A 23389-nucleotide genomic window follows, 5' to 3' on the forward strand; every position below is an offset into this window, starting at 1 on the left:
TAACAAGGCTTCTATCGTCCAAACAGGAGTTTTCTAACCCCAGAGCAGGGGGAGCAAAATGATGGCATGTGACTTTCACAGGTCACATCTCTTTTTAACAAAACATGATCATGTCTTGATTATTGAGATGAATAGAAAGGAACAGATCTGTGAATAATGTGCACTAATAATGCCAAATTCATATTCTTCAGGATATAATTTTAAAAATATATACATCATCTGTGTCTATACACACACACGCACCAAAAAGTACAGACACTTTTCAGTGACTCAGATATTCATTTTGACATTCTTGAGCCATTCGAAACTAAATCAGTTCATGCACTGAGACCCAATCACATGTAAAAATTGAACAACTTGTATCCCCATACTTATACCATCTGGAATCCCTGAACAAATGTAAAACCTAAAATAGATACAGGAATTTGTCAAGAATCAGACTGCAAATTGTATGTAATTCTAGCTCTGTTTACTACTTAGTTTTAAAGTATGCTTGGCAGGTCTTAGTTGCAACCCTTTCTTTTACGTCCAGCCTCAACCCCACCAGCTTTCTCTCTTTTCTTGTCTATCCTCTTGGTCTCTGCATATCAGTGTGCTCTCTAACTCATAAACAAACTCCCAGGATTAGGACCAGAGTTAATGGCCTTCCAAGTGGCCCCCAACTCAGCTCAACACAAAATACAATGTAAGGTACATGGGCCCACTCTAGATTCTGTCTGGGTCCAGTCCTCAGCTTGACCACTCATTAGGGGCATGCCTTTAAACAAATTACTTAACTTTATGGTACCTCATTTTCTTATCTCCATAATGGAACTAATAATAGTTCTTATAGCACTAGGTGTTTTGGGGATCTAATGAGATAACATAAACCAAAAGCTTAAAACAGATCCTGGCTCCCAGCAAGGGTCAATAAAGGTTTGCTAGTATGTGGATGATTATAAACTTAAGAGTGATGATGATATCTATTTTCTCCATTCTCCAGCAACACCTGGTTTGATTTTGCTGGTCTCTTTTTCATTTCACGTAAGGATTCCTTTGATTATCAGTGAAGTAATAGAGCAAAAGTGCCCAAAGGTGAAACCAAACCAGGTTTAAAGTAAACCAGAGGTTGACACTCACCTTCAAAACAACATCAGAGAAGTGGTAAGATTTTCCTGTGTATAGAGACCATCTACCAGTGTCGAGGAGTTTGCAGTAGCTTTGGTAAAGAGATTCTTATTTATGCCTTTCTTAACAGATTTCTTACCTGGAACTCCACTGGGTGGATTAACTTGGTAAACAATTGGTGTCTGTGCCCTGGAAAACTGTTTAGAAAATGTTATCATGGTAAGCATTTCATTAGAATAGCACAAAAACATACACAATCAGCATGTCATTCCTCACAGATCATTCATCTCAGGAAACAAGTCACTGTATTTCCTCAAATCACTTCTACTTCTTTGCATCTTCATGATATTTCTGTGAAGCAGACACGATAGATGTTATCATAGTTCTTCCATAGATGAGGTCAAGGGAATCTGACAAGGTCATGAGTCTCCCCTGCACCATTATCACTCACACCTGAGCAAGTCTGTTTCTACCTGCCCACCGGTCATACCAGGAGCATGTTTTACCAAAGGCAAGGTAGGCAAGCCATGCTTTAAAATACCAACCTTTTAATTCTATTATTGCAACTTGATATCTTGGGGTCTTGAAGTGTTTTGTTTTTTTAACTCTTCTGGACAATAATTTGATTATTTAAATTGAAAGGATTGCAACTTAAATTATTATCAGCCAGCACCTCGGTAGGGACTAGCAAGCCACGAAAAATTAAAAGTTTGAGAGATATGCGAAGGAGATTTATTCGGGAAAATGGAATGTGCCTTTTGGGAGGGAAACATGATTCAACGAATGAAAAGCAACATTATTCTCTGAAGAGGAAACCAGCATTGATGGGAGAGGCAGGGGAAGCCTGGTCGTGGCATTCAAGTCACCCCCTGAAGCACATCATCTGCTAAATGTAAGTTCCAGAGAGGCAGGGGCAATGGCTAAGTCATTGGTTGTATCCCTGGGCACAGCCTGGTATAAGAAGACATTTACATTTTTGTGAATGCATGTACAGGCCCCATCTGAGATGACTGACCCACTGCCCAGAAGCAGAGAGAAAAGGAGACAATTCCAGGAATTCCATATCCCCTATCATCCTCTGGGTTAGCCCAGTTACAGCATTTCACAGTCAGGGCCGGTGGGAAGAAACGAAGACTCATAAGGATGGACAGCCCTGGCCAAGGTTTGAGCCATGTGCTAATAATTCACCCAAGAGGAAACCCAGTCTCCACATCCTGCTACCCTCACCCCCATCTCTTATAGACACCTAGACCACTTTCCCTCCCCAAACCTACTGTACCTCCCATTTGCCAAGACAGCAAATTGTTTTGCTTGGTCAGCTTCCAGCACCCTAGGAGTCCACCTTCCCAGGGAGAAGGTCACTAAAGAGTAACTCCGGTATTAATCACCAGCCTTCATCAGACATCGTGAATCAACAGACATTGATAGTGTCTGGGCAAGTGCGGGCCTTACGTATTGATTCACACAGCTGTGCAGTCTGTCATCAAGGTTAGTTTCCTCCCTTCCTAACAGAAAAGGTTAGAAAAGAGTGCACAGGAAATATGTACAGTCCGGGGGTCAAAATAAGAATGCTGTGACTTCACAGGCTGGGAGCTGTCTCTGATGGCACCAAAGGATAAAGATTAACACAGCTCCACACACACTTGCCAAACATACACTCACCCTCTCCCAGTCTCCTCCTGCACCCAGACCTCCACCTCCCACCAGGACACCTTTCAGACCACTGTCGTGCCCACCGGGACTTCATCATGGGAGCTTCGTGAGACAGAGCAGTGATTGCCGCCCCATCTCCCAGATGTTAGAAACAGAGGCAGATGAAACAACCAAGTCCAAACCACACAAGAAAACACACCCGTCAATTTCCAGCTTAAAATACAAGGTCTGCCCTTCAGCTGTGTGCCTTCCTCCAGAAGAGCAGGGGAGAGAAAGAGACTCCTTGATCACCCCTCCCAGGTCCTCAGGGTGGTGGAGCAGGCTCAGAGGGAAACCTCGGAAAGGGCTTCACTTGTGATTTCTCTGTGAGCTGACATGACATAAAGCGGTACTTTTTTAAGAGAAACAGGCCTCTGGTCACCCACCAAGCTAGAGACATGACAGAGTGAAAAATTAATGAGCTTCCAAATCCAGCTTTCCGCATGCTGATCCCTGAGCCCGAGTGGGGTCGGCAGCAGCAAGATGGGGAGCTGAAAAGCAGAGGATGAGAGTGACAAAGCCAAACCACCAGCTGCTTGATAAACCTTCTGTGAGCTGTTCTAACTTGTCAGTGCCTGCAGCAGGCTCTTTAGAGTGGACTGGCGAGGTGGAATTAATTTTTAATACACACAGTTCCCCCAGTCCCAGTCCCTAAACAAAGGCAGACATTCAGCTCAGAATGCCTCTCATTAACTGCATCCCCTGGTGATTTTTCATCAACTTACTGAGTTCGGGGAACCACTGAAGGACTTGCTTTCTTTAATGTGCGATTTTAGGAAGTGTGTCTTTTCTTTCCCCTCTCTCTCCTTCCCAATCTTTTAATCAGTAGGAAAACTATTATCTGGGGTGAAAGGCCATCAAAACCAAAAACAGCATGGTGATTAAGGACCATGCCCGGCCATCTCTCTTCTGTTTTATTCATTGAGATAGGGTAGAGGTGGTGGTGCGAGTCTTAATAAAAAAAAGAATAATTTTTTTTTTCTTTCTGCCCCATATGTGCAGAAGCAAAATTCTGGAAAACAAGATTCCTTTGCAGGGAGAAACAAGTTGCTAAATGTGAATTGATGGCAAATTCTAAAGATGAATTGCCTATATTAAAATGCAGATCATATGAGAGATGAATTTGGAAAGCGAAGACTTGTTGTAAAGGAGCATTCATTAATAACTAAACTGTGTTCTTAGGCACCCTTCTAAATGGAGGCTCCTTGTGGGAAGTACAACCGTGGCAAGGGGCCCTGCTGAACCACTGCCCATTATGGAAAGTCTAGAATCTATGCTTTCAGAGATTATTTTAGTGTATTAATAAAACCAATCTGAAATGGACAGTAGACTAAACAACATTAAGCCCCAACATAAAATTAATGCATATGGAAGCTCTAAAATAAGCCCAGGCATTGGCTCATAAAACTCTCTCTCACTCCCCCAACCACACCCACCCCACCCCGCCTTGATTGCTTTTGGCTGTCTCTGAGCTTGAAGGAGAATTCCAGCAGCAAATGCCCTTTCGGTTGAGGATTGGACGGAGAAGCAGAAATCAACCGTGAAGCAGAGAGGAAGGTACAACTTGGGTCCCCGAGTCCCTTCACCACGCTGACACTCCAGATGATTTCTGTAAGATGAAGCACTGATGCCCAATGGTAATCTTTGAGACTCCTCTATGGGCTTCCATTTAAATGAGGATTTAGATGTAGATTCAAATCCTGGCTCTGCAATTTATGAACTGGATGACACGGCCAAATTATTTAATCTCCCTGACTCCCAGGTTTCTCATCTGTAAAAGCAGGATAATAAAAAGCTACCCCATAAAATTGTTGTATTCAGTTAATGAGTATAAAGCACTTAGCAAGATCCTGACATTCACATGCTCTATACTTACTTTCTTAAGATAGTCTCAGAAACCCCGTAACTATCATCTACCTGTCCTCTCATCCTGGCAAAGCAGACAGACTCCTAGCTGAGGTGTAACTTGCTTGTCTACAGCGTAAGCACATCCTCAGATCAGGCTAACACACTTTCTTCCATCCTTGGAACCCACCTTGAAAGTGCAGCTGTCTTGTGGTCCTGGATGTGGACTGCCTACCACCTGTCCGCCAGCCTGCACTTCCAGGGAGTAAACACCCTCCTGTGCTCCAGACGGCAGAGATCTGAGGGCAGAAAGTGGAAATCCGTATGAATCATCCATGAACTGCCATCGACGGATGAATGGAGAAAGATGTACACAGATACAATGGAATATCACTCAGCCATAAAGAGGAACGAAGCTGAGTCATTTGTAGTGATGTACATGAATAAAAGGGCTTCATACAAAGTAAAGTAAGTCAGAAAAAAGAAAAACAAACATCATATATGAACGCATATACATGGAACCTAGAAAAAATAGAACTGACGAACCTATTCACAGGACAGGAATAGAGACACGGATGTAGAGAACGGACTTGTGGACATGGTGGGGAAGGAGAGAGGGTGGGATGAATTGAGAGATGAATTGACATCTACACACTGCTGCTGCTGCTAAGTCACTTCAGTCGTGTCCGACTCCATGTGATCCCATAGACGGCAGCACACCAGGCTCCCCCATCCCTGGGATTCTCCAGGCAAGAACACTGGAGTGGGTTGCCGTTTCCTTCTACAATATCTAGACACTACCGTATGTAAAATAGATAGCTAGTGGGAAGCTGCTGTGTAGTACAGGGAGCTCACCTCGGTGCTCCGTGATGACCTGGAGGGGTGGGATAAGGGGATGGGAGGGAGGCTCAAGATGCAGGGGATATGTGCATACTTATAGCTGATTCACACTGTTGTACAGCAAAAACCAGCACACCGTGGTAAAGCAATTATATTTTAATTAAAAATAAATAATGCATAAAATTATTTTTTTAAAAAACGAATTGCCAAAGTTGCCAGTCCAACTTCACTACTTCAAACTTCCTTCCTGCACCTGTGTGTGTGTGTGTGTGTGTGTGTGTGTGTGTGTGTTTAATCACTCAGTCATGTCTGACGCTTCGGGACCCCATGGACGGCAGCCCACCAGGCTCCTCTGTCCATGGAATTCTCCAGGCAAGAATAGGGGAGTGAGTTGCTGTGCCCTCCTCCAGGGGATCTTCCCAACCCAGGGACCAAACCCAGGTCTCCCGCATTGCAGGCAGATTCTTTACCATCTGAGCCACCAGGGAAGATCAAGAATACTGGAGTGGGTAGCCTGTCCGTTTTCCAGGGAAACTTCTCAACCCAGGAATCGAACCAGGGTCTCCTGCATTGCAGGCAGATTCTTTACTAGCTGAGCTATCTGGGAAGCCCTCTGCACCTGTGAAGCAGAGCTAACCCAGGATTCCTGTATTTCACTTCTTACCTCCTCTACCCATACATTCACTAGACTTTAAAGATTGGATCCTTCAGCAAAAGAAGTTATGGATCTTTTATTGAAAGTACCTGAAATTTTAAAAATTCTGTCCTGTAAAGAGCTGGAAGGGAATTTGACAGATAATCTACTCTAGTTTCTATTTAAAAAATAATGAGTTCCATGTAGAGGGGATTCCCAAGTGACTCAGTGGTAAAGAATCCTCCTGCCACTGTAGGAGATTCAGGTTTGATCCCTGGGTTGGGGAAGGTGTCCTGGAGGAGGAAATGGCAACCCACTCCAGTATTCTTGCCTGGGAAATCCCATGGACAGAAGAGTCTGGCAGGCTACAGTCCATGGGGTCACAAAGAATCAGACACGACTTGGCAACTAAACAACAACAATTAATGGATTAAGGGACCTGGGTATGTAAACACCAGTGTGAAGGGCAAAGTAAGACCTGAGTCCTAGGCTCTTTCTGATAAAAGGCATTGATTTTACATGTTGCCAAAAACTCTTGACTTAACACTTATTCCGGCAGCCCATAAACACTCCCCTTATCCCCCAGAGAGTCCTAGACCTTCTCTCCTCTTTTCATGAAGATCACAGTGATTTCTTTGCCTTTTCAAGGCTGCCATTCAGTCTGATTTTTGTGAGAGGAGAATATGATGAATACGGAGTTAGATTTTAGAAGTGTCTCCCCTCCAAAACTTCTCCTAAAATCTTTAGCGTTACCCTAAATATTTAAATCTTCACTGTCCAATGTGCTAGCCATTAGCCGTATGTGATTACTGAATAGTGGCTAGTCCCAGACTTCCCAGGTGGGTCAGAGGCTAAGAATCCGGCTGCCAATGCAGGGGACAGGGGTTCAAGCCCTGCTCCAGGAAGATTCCCCATGCTGCCAAGCAACTGAGTCTCTGCCACAGTTGACCCTGCACACCCTAGCGCCTGTGCTCTGCAACAAGAGAAGCCACCGCGATGAGAAGCCTATGCACTGCAGCTAGAGGGGAGCCCCTGCTCCCCAAAACTAGAGAAAGCCTGCACACAGCCAGAAAGACCAGTGCAGCCCTAAATAAATAAATAAATTATTTATTAAAAAAAGAAGAATTGTGGCTAGTACCAATTAAGATAGTCTATTAAGGTAAAATACACACTGGGTTTTGAAGACTTTGTATGCAAAGAAGGGTATAAAGTAGCTCATTAATAATTTATATATTGACTACATGCAAAATGACAGTATTTCGGATAGGTTGAGCTAAATAACATGTATCATTAAAATTAACTTCACCTCTTTCTTTTGAATTTTTTAAGTGACTACTAGAAAATGTTAAGTTTTCTTTGTGGCTTGCATTATATTTTGGTTGGGCAGTGCTGATTTAGATGCTCCAGTGCCAAATTTTGCAAACTCAGACATGTCCTTTTATGATAATGACAGTATTTCATTGATTATTTTCCCACACTGGAGTGCTAATTTAACTTGATATTCATCTTCCAAAAAATGAGTACATTTAAGAGGGTTGTATTTCTTTTCTTCTAAAATGGTGATAAGTCAATGGTGCATCTTAAAGTTACTAGTATGTTGGGGTTGAGGAGATAGAACATACAAATTGTTAGAGCATTGACTTATTTCATAGCAAGTTCTTGCAAGAATTCTATCCCTCAAAATATTATATAACCTGTGTAAATCATCTCTCCCTGTAGTAATGCTATAAGGAACTTCAGTTTAAGAAATATCTATTGAGCATCTTCTACTAGCAAAATATTGTGCTCAGCATCATAAGGACTACAAGGATGAGTTAATCACATCCTCTGTCTTCAAAGCACTTAATTCCATGAGGATGAATCTAAAAGTGAGCAGCTGCCATAGTGTCAGGAGAAACGAAAAGCTGAGGAAACAGGGCCACTAAGACTGTGCATACTGTGCCTTTGTGTGAATTACAAAAAGGTCCTCCCTCAAGGAAGATGAATTGCGCAAAAAAGTGTGTAACACACACACAAACACACACATCATGTGGATAAATTCCTAGAACATGCTCCTTCCTCAAAGCCTGGATTTCAATTCCTACTTGTCCCCCTGTGAAGGAGGGGAAAGGTGATACACAGTTGGCGGTTCAGGGGCAAGGGAGTATTTGCAGTATGGCTGGTTCAATAGGCAGAGATGGAAGAGGGGGAGCTTTCCTGAAAGAGGGAACAGAAAACAAAAGGAAATCATAATTTCCTTTTCTCTTAACCAATGATCCACTTTCAGGCAGCATGTCTAAGATATTAAAGAAAGAATGAATTAGGGTAAATTTTGGTGGCCAACGAAAACTTAAGTAGGACAATAGAAAATCTGGAATCCTATAAACATCACATCGAACTCAGAAAAGAAACTGAAGACTAAAGTGAATTTCCTTTCTAGTTAATGTACAGTCATTACAATTACGCCTATTCCAAAAGCGATAGTTGCTCAGTCCTGTCTGACCCTTTGCGACCCCATAGACTGTAGCCTGCCAGGCTCCTCTGGTCATGGAATTTTCCAGGCAAGAATACTGGAGTGGGTTGCCATTCCCTTCTCCAGGAGATCTTCCTGACTCGGATTGAACACTGGTCTCCCGCACGGCAAGCAGATTCTTTACCATCTGAGCCACCAGGGAAGAAGATGATAAAATGGCCTCATTTACTAAAATTTGAATAGCAAGAGAAACCTTACCAAAAAAATCAACAACTGGAAACATAATCCACCTCCTCCTTATAAATATTATAAAATTCTCAAAAATCTTTCCCATAGTCTCATCCTTTCCCACATCTCATCCTCATTAAGCCCTAAAGCCCTGATAGGGAACTATATTGGTAAATGCAATCACTGCACGAGTTGCTCTAATTCACCACCAAAAGCTACAGAGATGAAGAAAGTACTCATCCCATCTGGCCTTCTCAGTCCTGGGTACCTGGTCCTGCACATCACGGCTGGAACATCCAGGAAGACAGGAGAGACGTCACAGGGGATGCTGGGCAGCGTGGGCAGAGCCACATTCACCAGGTGGATCTCCAGCTGAGAGCCGTTGGCAGGCTGAAGGAGATCCAGCTCCAAACCTGAACGCAAGGCACAGGGGAGTCTCAGGCTGAACAGAGCTGTAACCCACACTGGGCAATACAAAAACATGCCACATGGGGGCAGTGGGAGGCACTGAGTTTACCTAAAATTCAAAGGCTCCTTATTTCCAAAGACATTCGGAATGCCATATGAATGAGTGTTCTCAATTAAGACTTTACTTTTTTAAAAATTCTCTTTTCAGGTCCATCCATCTAGATCCAGGAAAGAATTCTCCAACCCTAAAAGTTACTCTTTATTGTGGAGAAAGATGGAGACACTGAACCATGCTTTAGAAACTCCCGCATGTGGGATTATCAACAAGGAAGATAACCAAGGTCCTGGAGTCGCATTGCCAAGTTCTCTGCTACATGTGGACCATCTCATCAGGGTTCCTTGAGTCCACTCCACAGCTCCGAATAAGGAAATGGACCCAAACACGGAATGGTGTGATGTGACATTAGCAAGTGGGCATCTATTAATAGTAACAGAGAGGGTGTTCAGTAGGTCCATCCCCCTTCAGGACTTCTTTTACATCTGTCCTTAGACAAGATGAAAACCAAAGACTCACATCCTTTAGGATTCTTTAGATCAGTAAATAAGAAACTTGAATTCAGCAAGACCAAAACCTACCATCAAAAATGACTGTGATCCACGTCCCCCCTGCGAGGCTACCTTCTTCAGGTTCAATGTGGATATTCAGACAAGGCACTGTAAGTGAAAAGGAGAAACACTGGCTTCAGTGTGCAAATTCAATCCCCCAGCTTCCTTTTAGCATTCCTGAGAATCACCAACAGGGCTTGATACAGCCTAGAACAACAGCCCCACCCCCAGAGTTTCTGCTTCAGTAATCTGCGTAAAGCCCAAGCATTTGCATTTCTGACAAAGTGCCACTGTGCTTTCAGTCTGGAGAATCACACCTTCAAAACTCCCATTTTAGAAAAAGTTCTGACTGATCCTAGACATCCAAAAACCCAATGTTCACCAGGACTATCCTGAATTTCCACTTCCTCTGGAAGAAGCCTCAAGGATACATTTGGTTCCTAATGGAAACCGAAAGATGTCTTCCCTCTTTAATCAGGTGGTCATATTTTATGTGCGTGTGTGTGCTCAGTAGCTCAGTCATGTCCGACTCTTTGTGACCCCAGGGACTGTAACCCATCAGGTTACTCTACCCAAGGAAGAATACTAGAGTGGGTTGCCATGCCCTCCTCTAGGGGATCTTCCTGACCCAGGCATCAAACCTGTGTTTCCTGCGTCTCCTGAATTGCAGGCGAATTCTTTATTCATCAGGCCATATTTTACAGTTACCACTTATTTCTTTTTTTTTCCACTTCTTAACTGGTGCATATTTATTCTCATGACTATTACATGGGTTCATACAGCATCCACTTCAGTACAGTGATAAATACTTCTTTTTTTTTCTTTTTTTCCCCCCAATTATTTTTATTAGTTGGAGGCTAATTACTTTACAATATTGTAGTGGGTTTTGCCATACATTGACATTAATCAGCCATGGATTTATATGTGTTCCCTATCCTGAACCCCCCTCCCACCTCCCTCCCCATCCCATCCCTCTGGGTCATTTCTAATATTTCCACTTCCCAGAAACTTTTAGAAGCTGTCTCTATTTTAATCCTCCTACTCAGCGCACCATCGTCTTTTGAATACATGATCAGAATGACTCCCCAAATAGATACAGAATCCTCTAAATTTTTGCTTTGCCTGCTCAGAGAAGCAGTGAAGCATGAATCAGTTGATGGAATTAAAAAAAAAAAAGCAACACTATAGACTTGCACACTAGGCTAAACTGGGTTCTCCCATACAGACTGTAGGCTGAGAATGACGTTATCAATGCGTCATCTTTTGAGGGTGCTCCTGGATGGACATTCCTTGTCCGAGGTAAAGCCAGCAAAAATCAGTCAGCTCCTCAGTGAGGCCTACGAAACACTTTGCAGTTTCTGTATCAGAAAAGTTAAAGGATCATCAAAGCCACGCCAACTCTGGCAAGCCCAGGGCTTCCATGTACTTATATGTGGGTGGCACAGTGCCCAGAGTGATGATGTAACTGAGTAGGACCCCATGGGGCCTTCCCAGGAGGTGGGGAGGCCGACAGGCTTTTCCCCATAGCCTCTGCTTTCCCTCCTCTCTGAGGCATCGGGGTAACAGTATTTGATTAGCATCTCCTAAGCTGCTCTGCAAATATGAAAATCCCCCACCAAATGGAAGATGTTTAACTACTTGATGAGCCTGAGCACAGAGCCCCAGGCCTTCAGGAGCCTGAGGACTGATAATGTTAACCTCTGTGACAGCATCCTGTTTCCTCACCACCATCAGTCAGAATTGTGCACAGCTGACCCGATGACCCCCCCCCCACCTCCCCCCTTGACCCCCGACTCTCATCTGGCTTTTATAATGGCTTTGCTGAAACCCTTCAGAGAACTCAGGTTTGTTTTCTTTCCCACCCCCACCAGGAGATGAGCTATCCTTCTCCTTGCACAGCCCTGCAATAAACATTTCTCTGCTCCAAACTCCGACGTTTCAGTTTGTTTGGCCTCACTCTACGTTGGGAACGTGAACTTGCACTAACAGTAAAGGCACATTCACAAGAACACAATCATTGGTGGCACTCTGGCCAGACCAGCTCACACTAGCTCTCAAAGCTGTATTAGATGTGTGTGCACTCAGGTGCTTCGGCCATGTCCGACTCTTTGCGACCCATGGACTGCAGCCCAGGCTGTTCTGTCCATGGGACTTTCCAGGCAAGAATACTGGAATGGGTTGCCATTTCCTTTTCTAGGTTATCTTCCTGACCCAGGGATTGAACCTGTGTCTCCTGCATCTCCTGCATTGGCAGGCATATTTTTTACCTCTGGCGCCACCTGCAAAGCCCCCAAGAAGATACAGAGGATAACTGAATTCGCTGAGAAAAGTAGAGACACAGTTTCAGAAAAGAAAATTTTAGTTGGCCATTCGTTGCTAAGACAGGCTAAGCCTTCCTTTGGGAAGATAAAGTAATAAAATCTAAAAAGAACTGCATCGTATAGCTCAAAAAGGAAGTATAAAAAGAAGATTATAAGTTATTATTAAAAGCTCTAGACTGTAACAGCAACTTCTGAAGAAGGAACTCATAGGGCCTGGACTCCATCTCAGGCCTGTCCATGCTGATCGTGCTAGGCCGCCTCTCCAGTGAATTCTGAACTCTGGGCTTAGCGCCTGCGGGAATGACAATGGAAGGATAAGACCCCATCTGGGCAGGGGAATCTTGAAGATCCTATCCAGGTTACTCATTGCCTAAGAGAAAACAGACACTAATCACCCCTGCCTCCGGACAGTATCTATCGGAATGTAACCACAGGCTTATTGATTATTAACTGTTTGAACACATAACACGTGAATGATGGGGTTATTGTGATTGTATTTACCCTTCCTTTGTAAGCCTCAAGGGATTTGGGCTGGTGGGTTTGGACATGTACACATGGGGTATAAAAGATTTTCACAAATGCTGGTCGGGGCCCTTGGCTAAGAGGAGACTCTGCCTTGGGCCCGTCGGTGTAATAAACTGCACCCCACTATCTGCATTGTCCTTCTGAGTGAGTTTGTTTCCCGGAAAGCGTGGCTATAACACTTCCACTGGCTGTTAAAAATTAAAGTATATATTTATAACTGTTTAATGTACAACCTCAACTACTAAACAGAAAAAAAAATATTAAGCAGAGAAAATTCAGACTTAGAGCAGACACTAGTATGTCATCCCCAATGATATTTCAGTTGAGTTCAGTTGAGTTCAGTTGCTCAGTCATGTCCGGCTCTTTGCGACCCCATGGACTGCAGCACGCCAGGCTTCCAGGTCCATCACCAACTCCCGGAGCTTGCTCAAACTCATGTCCATTGAGTCAGTGATGCCATCCAACCATCTCATCCTCTGTTGTCCCCTTCTCCTCCTGCCTTCAATCTTTCCCAATAATATTTAAGTACCAATAAACTAGTTCTCAAGGTAACCTGTTGTGGATTCCCTAAAATCTCTTCAAAACACATTCACTCACCTGCCAAAAGTAGTATTTTGATACTTGTCAGAGAGATCAGCCAGCCAGTCATCTTTTCCGCTGAAATCGATCCTTTCAAAATTGCTCAGACATTAAACACATCTTCAATTTTGATTGGAGCAGCATAGCTTTATAAAAAACAAACTGAAAACAATGACTATCATTTTTACTTACATACAATCGCTTTGCTGTGTTAAAAACTTGGAAAATTAAGGAGATTATACCAACAGGACCCTAGAATCTTCTGAGAGACCCACCATCATCCCAACTTGCAAGAAAAGGACAATCTAAGAATCTTACATAAAATCATCACTATTCTACCCCCTCTCCTTGTCTCATTCACTTATTTTATGCATACTTAAGCTAGGTAAGTAATAGTAACCTCTTGCATTAATTCATTCTTAAACAAACACTTACATTTTAAAAGTAAGTAAATTCCAGAGTCAAAATACTAGCTAATGGTGATTGGTGGCGGGGGGGAGGGGTTGTTTTGTTTTGTTTTCTGGAAGTCTGTCCTCCAGGAAGCAATCAACACGCAAAAAAAGAGCTTAACAAAATGAATGTTAAACATGGTAACAGGTTGAAAAACTGATGCTAATGGAAATTTGGAAGACATTATCTTACCCTGGTGGCTCAGCCATAAAGAATCTGCCTGCAATGAAGGAGACCAGGGTTCGATCCTGGGGTGGGGAAGCTCCCCTGGAGGAGGGCATGGCAACCCACTCTAGTATTCTTGCCTGGAGAATCCCATGGACAGAGGATTTTGTCAGGCTACAGTCCGTAGGGTCACACAGAGTCGGACACAACAGAAGCGACGCAGCAGCAGCAGCATCTTACCCTCACAGCAGAGGAAACAGGGAGGGAGAAACTGGAAGAAAAAGCTGGACCCTCCAAACTGGACCCCAGGACCCCAGGTCCCTCTACTTCAATCCACAATGCCTGGATCATCTTCCTTAAACGCAGCCTTCACTGTGGCATTGTCCTGTTTAATGCTTTCAATTCAAAGCAAAAACTGTATCACATCAAACAGAGGATAAGAACACTTGGGAGGATTTTTATTAAGAATAACTGAGGTGATATATACCCAAAGAAATTAACACAGGGCCTGGTACAAAGAAGACAATCACAAAGGTCAGTTTTCCTTTCAAAGGCTCTCTGCTTCCCACAGAAAGCCCTGACTCTGCAGTTTCACCAAGACCTGCCCCTCACCGTTCCAACTTCCCCTTTCACTGCACCCAGCAAGCTCCCCACACGGCAGCCTCTGCCTCGGATCCTGCTGGTCCCTTTCTAGAGTCCCCCAGCTTTCTTGTGCCCTAACAAACTCCTGGCCTCCTTCAGGACCCATCTCAGGAGCTGCCTCTCCACGGAATCTGTCACCCACATAGATTCATAAATTAACTGGGCCCTGGACTTCCCTGGTGGTCCAGTGGCTAAAACTCCACACTCGCAATGTAGGGGGCCCAAGTCAGGGAACTAAATCCCACATGCTTCAACCAAGACACAGTGCAGCCAAATAAATAAAGGTTTAAGGAAAAAATCAACTGGTCTCCAAATACAGAGGGCAAGGAGAGACCTTAGAAGGTCTGGGTACTTTTCTCTAGGCAGTAGATGTATTTCTGAAAATTAAATGTTTGAAAAATGAATCCTATTCCAAATAGGTGTAAAATATAGAGAATTTTACAAGTTAAAGAAACACCTGCTTAATCTACTTGAAAACTTTAGAACTCCTCTTGTAAATGAGAGTAGTTTCTGTCCACGGCCATACCACCCTGAACGCGCCCGATCTCGTCTGATCTCAGAAGCTAAGCAGGGTTGGGCCTGGTTAGTACTTGGATGGGAGAGTAGCTTCTGCCGCTACCCCAACTGCTGGGTACTTGAGGGCAGGTACAGACAGACACTCCAGATTGGCAGGTGCTGGGTTTCATAGGCAGGAAAACTTACATACAAGGCTTGTCTTGGGTGTTAGCAAGATGAATAGATTTCCACCCATCACAATCTTAAAAGTTTATACAGAGGCTTGAACAGAGTTCAGTCACGTGTTCAATCCCAATGATCTCAATGCCACATGGCTCTCTCAAAACTTCATGTTTGAAAACAGCTCCTGTTGTGGAACCTTTGGGCAAAACGTACATTTCAAGTACACGGGGTGGGGTGGGAGGAGGCCTGCTTGCCGGTGGACTAGTGGTCACGCCCTGTCCATGACCTCCTCCAGCATCCACCCCTCTTGACCTTGTAACAGGTGAAGCAAGGCTCCACATGTTAACATTATATCCTCAATGTAACAGACCCCTTTCATTGATATTGGGGGGGGGGGGGGGTTAAGAAAACAGTGAAGCCAAAAAAATAGTTTCACCATTACAAAATAAATAAATAAATAAATGCCCAGAAAAAGAGTATCTACAAAAAGCCTAAGAATAAACGTATCTTATAGGTATGTCCAAATTAAGATAGTGCAATGGATAATCACCTGTAGTTAATTCCACTCCACAAACATTTATAGTATGCCTAATATATGCTGGGCACGATGCTTTCTGCTGTTGTTTAGTGACTGAGTCGTGTCCAACTCTTTTGCAACCCCATGGACTGTAACCCTCCAGGCTCCTCTGTCCATGGGATTTCCCAGGCAAGAATTCTGGAGTGGGTTGCCATTTCCTTCTCCATGGGATCTTCCCAACCCAGGGATCGAGCCCGCAGTTCCTGCCACGTCTCTTGTATTAGAGGCAGATTCTGTACTGCTGGAGCTGGGAAAACAGAGATAAATTATCTCTGTATCTGCCCTCAAGTACCCAGCAGTTGGGGTAGCGGCAGAAGCTACTCTCCCATCCAAGTACTAACCAGGCCCAACCCTGCTTAGCTTCTGAGATCAGACGAGATCGGGCGCGTTCAGGGTGGTATGGCCGTGGACAGAAACTACTCTCATTTACAAGAGGAGTTCTAAAGTTTTCAAGTAGATTAAGCAGGTGTTTCTTTAACTTGTAAAATTCTCTATGTTTTACACCTATTTGGAATAGGATTCATTTTTCAAACATTTAATTTTCAGAAATACATCTACTGCCTAGAGAAAAGTACCCAGGAGTTACTTATAGTCCAAAAGCATCAGATTTGATTTACTTGTCACACCCAACAGAAATGTCACACCTAACAGAATATTTTGGGCACAAGAGAGTCGATTTTCAATCTGACTGGGATTTTAACATTTTATTTTGGTGCCTGCTCCCAAATTTAGAACATCAGAAGTAAATAGTCACATATTGGTTTTCTTAAAACCCTGGGTTGGGAGGGGGCAGGTGGGAGGAAATGGGTGATTGGAATTGACACATATACACTATCAATAAATACTATGTATAAAACAGGTAACTAATGCAAACACACTATAAAGCACAGGAAACTCTAGTCAAAGCACTGTGGAGACCTGGATCGGATGGAAGTCCAAAAGGGAGCGGGTACATGTCCCTGGACGGCTAATTCCTTTTGCTGAGCAGTAGAAACTAATACAACATTGTAAATTAACTATACGCCAATAAAAATTAATTGTTAAAAATCCTCCATGTTCAGACTTACATCTTCCCTCTAAAACAGAGCAATCAAACCAATAACAAATGTATTTTCTCTTAATATGGTTATCCACTAATTCTTCCTAAGAACAAACTCAGCCTCCATTTAAATACTTTCACCAGAATATTTTCAACCAGAGGAGAGCTGTGTGCATCAGGTCAGTTCTCTCCTCGCTGTCTCTCTCTTCCCACTCTGCCCTCATTCTTCCTCCTCCTCTCTCTCCCCTTCCCAGCCCCCTTCCTTTTGGGACTTTGAAAGACAGACCCGCAAGGTTGCTACATGTATCCCCCAGCCTTCCTTTGTTTAACATATGAGCAAAAAGGCAATGCCTAGAAAACACACAGCAGAGACATTTCTGAACCCAACAGTACCTTTTCTTGTTTCTCTCTCCTTTGGACTCAAGGGAGGAGTTCTTTCCTTTCAGAATGACCTTGTTGCTTTCAGAATGACCTTGTTCCTTTCAGAATGACCTTGTTCCCCTTAGAAACCAGTGGCCGTGTTACCTGGTTAGAGCCCACCTGCAGCGGCACAGGTAACTTACTTGCGTCGGACTGTAACTCACCTAACTCGTTCCTGTCCCAGCCAAACCTGTGCTAAAGAAAAAATTCAGAGCTGACCATGGGGCAAGTTTAATGATTAACACATGCTACTGAGGCTTTTTCCCCATGATCTTTTATTAACCACCAAAGAAAGTCTTACATTTTTTTCCACTTACATGTACCCTAGACAAGATGTTTAGATGAAAGTTCACCCAATGAGACAGACAGGTATTCAATGATTGAAATAATTTGCCAGTAAGTCAGTGATCAAACACAGTCCCGAGAGAAAGGGCCACTGAAGGGCTGGTCCCCATTCATGAGCAGTCTCTGACTTCTCATCAAGAGGAAAGGCTGCTAAATGCCCTGCCTCAGGTTGGCATTCTCACTATGCGGGGGTGAGTGTAAATGTTACTGAGTCCAATTGCCTGGCAGGCCAATGAATCGGAGACGAGGTGTTGGGGTAAGGAATACACTTTAGGAGAGCCCGCTGACCAATAAGATGGCAGACGATCTCAAAATAAGTGCATTATTGGGGTCTGATGCCAGGTCCTTTTACAGATCAGAGATAGGGGGAGTGAAGAAACAAAGTAAAAAGGCCATTAATCTTGCAAATATCTCCTAGACGGGCAAGCCTGAGGCAAGGGATCTTAATTTCTTCCTTCCTACCATCTACAGGTGGACAGGGTTATAAACAAAGGCACTTTAATAGTCAGACAGAGGGGCAGGATTCTCCCTGGGCAGTTCTGTGTGGTTATAATAACAAAAGAGCAAGTCACAGAACCAGTTCCAACATGAAGTGCAAGTTGGCTTTTCCCTGCAACCTAAAGGGCTTCCCTTGTAGCTCAGTTGGTAAAGAATCTGCCTGCAGTGCAAGAGACCTGGGTTTGATTCCTGAGTCTAGAAGATCCCCTGGAGAAGGGATAGGCTACCCACTCCAGCATTCTTGGGCTTCCCTATGGCTCAGCTGGTAAAGAATCCGCCAGCAATGTGGGAGACCCAGGTTCAGTTCTTGGGTTGGGAAGATTTCCTGGAGGAGGGAAAAATTACCCACTTCAGTATTCTGACCTGTAGAATTCCATGGACTGTATAGTTCATGGGGTCACTGGACTGTATAGTCCATGGGATTGCAAGGAGTCGGACATGACTGAGTGACTTTCACTGCAACCTAAAGAAGCAAACAGAAGATGATCTACTCAAAGTTTTGCTGAGAAAGGGCTTGTGCAAGCCCTATTTTCTCACTTTCCTCCCTCCCTCCTGATCTTGCCTTTTGGCCAAGAAGAAGTCCTTGGCTTCCACCCATCACCTCCTGTTAGGACCCAGACCACAGGTCTCAGTCACTGGTTTGACTCTCTTGATGAGCAATCAGACATGCACCCGACCTTGGAGGTCAGCACCACCTTTGTACTTGGTTCTTTTATAAAGAACATAATACAGTTTCTGCCCTCAAAGTGCTTGCTCTCTGGCAGGGGAAACAAAATCATGATCAGATTAGTTTATTATATTTTAGTCAAATCTCGTGATTAAGACTTAACTCATGTTTTATTTCTTGCTACTTTAATAAGAGGTTTCCAGAAATTAACGCCATCTATCCTTGAGTAAAGAACTTACAATCAATATTTATAATTCTTTTTGGCAGCCTAGCCATCAAGAGGGCTTCTCAGGTGGCTCAGTGGTAAAGAATCCGCCTGCTCCAGGGGATCTTCCCAATGCAAGGATCAAACCTGAGTCTCCTGCATTCGTTGGTAGATTCTTTACCAGGGAAGCCCTAAAATATAGAGCTAGAAGTCATCAAAATGAGTGAGAGTACCACTGTAAATGTGACCTCTTGAGTATGGTGATGCCTCAAAACATCTGGGTTATACATGTCTTTCTCAAACTATAGGATTGACCAAAAAGCTCTTTTGGATTTTTCTATACAATAAGGATATTAGGAAAATCCAAAAGAACTTTTTGGCCATCCCCCAGTAGATGCCGCATTTCTTAAAGAAAGAAATTGATATTTCCCCTCTATACCTTCGAATCATTTTGCACTGTACCTTATATACTGCAGGCACACAATCAAATGAAAAGAAATACCTGTGAATTCATTTGAGGAAAAACACTCTGCAGTAGATGAGGGCCACCAAAGTCAAAAGCAGGTTTTAAATGGAAACCAAGAATGCTCAATGCGTTTATTTCTATTTTTGTCTTTTTTCTTTTTCTGCTTTCTCTTTATCAAACTTGTTTTATCATAGCCTCTTCAACTCATAGGCATGTTTCTGATGGAAAATGAACCTGGAACACAGCACTAACATGGCCCTTTCATCCAAGTAAGATTTTCACATGTAAGTGGGGCTCTGGAGTATATACCATTTGTGTGACTAGCCCTGAAACTGTGGCACACCTACACCCTTCACATTTCCTGTATGGTCAGACTCTTCCCCAGGTGAGGTGAGACAGGTAAATTCCCCTTTCACCTGTCTAAGATTGACCCAACTCAAGTTACTCAAGTCCTTCCTTTTCCTTGACTCCCTGCTGCTGCTGCTGCTGCTAAGTCGCTTCAGTCGTGTCCGACTCTGTGCGACCCCATAGATAACAGCCCACCAGCCTCCTCTGTCCCTGGGATTCTCCAGGCAAGAACACTGGAGTGGGTTGCCATTTTCTTCTCCAGTGCATGAAAGTGAAAAGTGAAAGTGAAGTCGCTCAGTGTTGCCACACCTCCTCCAGGGGATCTTCCCATCCAGGCATCAAACCCGAGTCTCATTATGTCTCCTGCATTAGCAGACAGGATCTTTACCATTACCAACACCTGGGAAGCCCACAAGTCTCCCTCGCCTCCCTTTTTCATAAAGAAACAAAGCTAAGGGAATTATATTCTCTCTGGTTCAATATCATACCCCTGATTACATTTGGAGCCAAAGGATAATGAATATATGAACTCATATTTGGAAAAGAAATGAATTTGTTCCACCAGAGGGGTTAAGCTACTGATCAAATATTAGTTTCTTAGTTTCTTTAGACAAAGTTTCCCACTAAAGTAAAATTATTTAAAAGTAATCCATCATTATTGCCCCTGTCTGAGGTCAGTTTTGCTGATTAACTTACTCTGATAGTAATGACCCCCACTTATCTGGAATCAAAATTGTCGTGCTCTCTATCATCCTGATGAGAGTCCTAAAAACCAAAAGGATGCCTTGGGTGTTACAGGTGAAAATAACTCATCAAGTCCATGTACTTGGGAGTTAACGTTTAACTACAGGCAGTTTCCTCATTCGAATGAGCAGAGCTAACTGGCTACTCCAGCATCATATATTCTGGGAATCTATGGGCTATATATCTCAATCATCCTGAGGGTATCATTGGATCACAACACTCAGCATAGCTAGATTCATACCAGTGACACAGGGTGATCAGAAAGTGGTGAGATCAAGTTCATATCTAATCTGGGGCATGATCAACTTTCTCAGTTTGCCTATAACCAGGAGCTTTCCAAGGTAAAGTCACGGGGCTTTCGGTGTTAAACAGGGTGAGTCCCAGGAAAACCACCAGGGTGACTCATCAGCCCTACACTTTAGACAGCTCCTAGTCCAGAAATAGTCAATATTTTTCTAAAATGCTTTTGCATTCAATGTGGACAGATTTTATTCAGTTGCTTATAAAATTCACTTACATGTCAAGTAATTCAGTTCCTGCCATGTCAGATAAAATGGGTATTGTGATATCCAGTGTTTTCCAGACCACAGAGGCATATTTTTCTTTGAAGTTGGAGCATTTGTGGGAAATATGGGAAAACAGCATATGTCAGTTTCTGAATTACAGACAATACAGTATCTTCTCCCTGGGATCAGCAGAATTTAAAATAAATCATACCAGCAGGGAGCTACAATACAGAAGCAATTAATTTTTTTCTAGTTTGATACCATGTTACTATTAATATCTGAGTCAGGAGCCCAGCAGAGATGTCGAAAGTATATCTCATATTTTGTTTTAAAAGGATGAGTGACATAGAAGTCATAAATTTCTGCAGCCCAGTAGAATGCTTGCTTTAGCAGCAGAATGTTATGATACTGTCAAATTCTATATCCTAGAGAAAATTGTTTTGAAAATGGAAGAAATGTTTTCCCCTTCTCTGGCAAATGTTGCACAGCTGATAAAATAGCCGAGTCTGATACCTGACATGAGGGACAACATCGGTGGTGAAAATGAATTCGTGGTGGTTTAGTTGCTAAGTCGTGTCCGACTCTTGTGGCCCCATGGACTAGAGTGTTCCAGGCTCCTCTGTCCATGGGGTTTCCGAGGCAAGAATACTAGAGTGGGTTGCCATTTCCTTCTTCAGGGAATTTTCCCAACCCAGGAATTGAACCCGGGTCTCTTGCACTGCAGGCAGATTCTTTACCAACGGAGCTACCAACATGAGGGAAGCCCCACATGACAATGAGGGGAACTACAAAAACCTAGAAGTAAGATTGCCTTTAGAATTAAACAATGAAAACAACCAGTAATGGATCAAGTTGCTCGGTAAGACTTAAAGCTATTACTATATCTAAAGAAAACCATTCAGATGTCTGTTTGTGAAGATGGATAGTGTGGCAGTGACTTTAAAAATAGTCTTTGTCAATGATCTCATTGGAAGGAGATATATGTCTCCCTCTTGAACCCAGATAGACTCGTGACTCACGTATAATCAATGGTGATCACTGGAGATGACGCCTCCTGACTCCAAGGCTAAGTCACAATACAGTTTTGCAGTGTAGGTTGGTACACTTACACTTGCATTTAGAACTCTCAGCCAATCTCTGAGAAGTCCAGCTACCTGGGGCCACCATGCCAGGAGGAGGCCTCCAGTAAGGCTTATTACAACCATACAGGCTACTTACACCCATTTATCGTGACCTTGGAAATACCGAGTAGCTCTTTTAAAGTCACAGCTAATGAATGTGAAGTCAAGCCTGAGAACCAAATCGGCGGATCACACACCCAAATGTGCTTTCTCGGCTGTAACTGGTATATGCATTCTGCCGTGTGGACTGATGAGGCACCGATCCCATGACAGGTGCTCAGAGCTGGCAGAGAGAAGTGAGAGATACTTAGGAAAAACCCTCTTACTCTGCCCCGACAAGTTCAAATATTACCATTTCCTTTGTGTTCCTAGAAGTGAGAAATTGGGGGAAACTCTCCATCTGAAAGATGGAAACTCTTATACCCCCACTCCAGAGACGGCCATGAGGATAAGATGAGATAACCTAGAATCTTAGAGTCAGATAATGCAGTCATCTTTGGTGTTACAACCGGAAGACCTCCAGGAGGTGCTGGTGCTGGGCCACGTCTGAACTGATATGGGCTCCTGGGCTCTTATTCAGAAGCTCATTTCTTTCTTCTTCCTTCTTGTTAAAAGGCAGCAAGAAAGAGTCTGCCGAGTGTGACGGAGCTTTGATTATTCTCTCTGAGCCCTTCATGTATTTTTTACATGAAGTTGGAGGTGGGAGGGTTGAGGAGAGGTTGGAGAAGAAGCAGGAAAGCAGGTTGTCTCCCTACACCGTCCTGCACTTTCAACGCTTTGTAAGTGAGCCCTGCCCTTCATCTGAGAACTCTGATGGGGCTGGGCATGCCCTATTTATAGACAACAACTGCTGCAGAACTTCAAAGGGGGCACACAACTAAGCCAGAGGAGTGAGGGAACACTCAGAGGAAAGGATGGGACACAACAGCTCCTGGCAGCCAGCTCTGGGCCCTGCCAGAAACGCCCCATCATCCCCCAGTGCAGTAAATGGCCAAAGACCATTGTGTCAATCCCAGAAGTGCAGCTCTCAGCCAAGGCAGGTGATCCAAGTGGGCTTTATTTGACTTTGTACTACAATCTGACAAGCTCTTAGATTGACCAGATTAATTGGCCTTTAGAGACAGACCAAGATTTCCAGAAAATGAACACCTAATTCTCACCTTAAAATCTCAAAAACAAAGAAGAAGAGGAAGAAGAAGGAGGAGGGGAAGTGAGGAGGACAGGGGGAGGGGAGCAGAAAGAGAAGAAACGTATTCAGTATGGTGGACTGAATAATGAATG

The 23389-nt window shown here is 43.6% G+C and overlaps 1 protein-coding gene across 7 annotated transcripts in view; it reads right to left on the reverse strand.

Moving 5' to 3' along the window:
- PKHD1 (PKHD1 ciliary IPT domain containing fibrocystin/polyductin) overlaps positions 1 to 17360 on the reverse strand; it is a 431302-nt gene extending 413942 nt beyond the window's left edge. For all 7 annotated transcript variants that reach the window (XM_043907708.1, XM_043907713.1, XM_043907712.1 and 4 more), the window contains exons 1-6: positions 17182 to 17360; positions 13256 to 13383; positions 9843 to 9920; positions 9067 to 9211; positions 4835 to 4943; positions 1247 to 1304 (exon numbers count right to left, since the gene is read on the reverse strand). In XM_043907708.1, the coding sequence (XP_043763643.1) occupies positions 1247 to 1304; positions 4835 to 4943; positions 9067 to 9211; positions 9843 to 9920; positions 13256 to 13307 (442 nt within the window). In that variant the 5' untranslated portion in view covers positions 13308 to 13383; positions 17182 to 17360. The remainder of the gene's footprint in view (positions 1 to 1246; positions 1305 to 4834; positions 4944 to 9066; positions 9212 to 9842; positions 9921 to 13255; positions 13384 to 17181) is intronic.
- Positions 17361 to 23389: the final 6029 nt, after the last annotated feature.

This window comes from Cervus elaphus, chromosome 7, assembly GCF_910594005.1.
Source record: "Cervus elaphus chromosome 7, mCerEla1.1, whole genome shotgun sequence".
Lineage (NCBI taxonomy): Eukaryota > Metazoa > Chordata > Mammalia > Artiodactyla > Cervidae > Cervus > Cervus elaphus.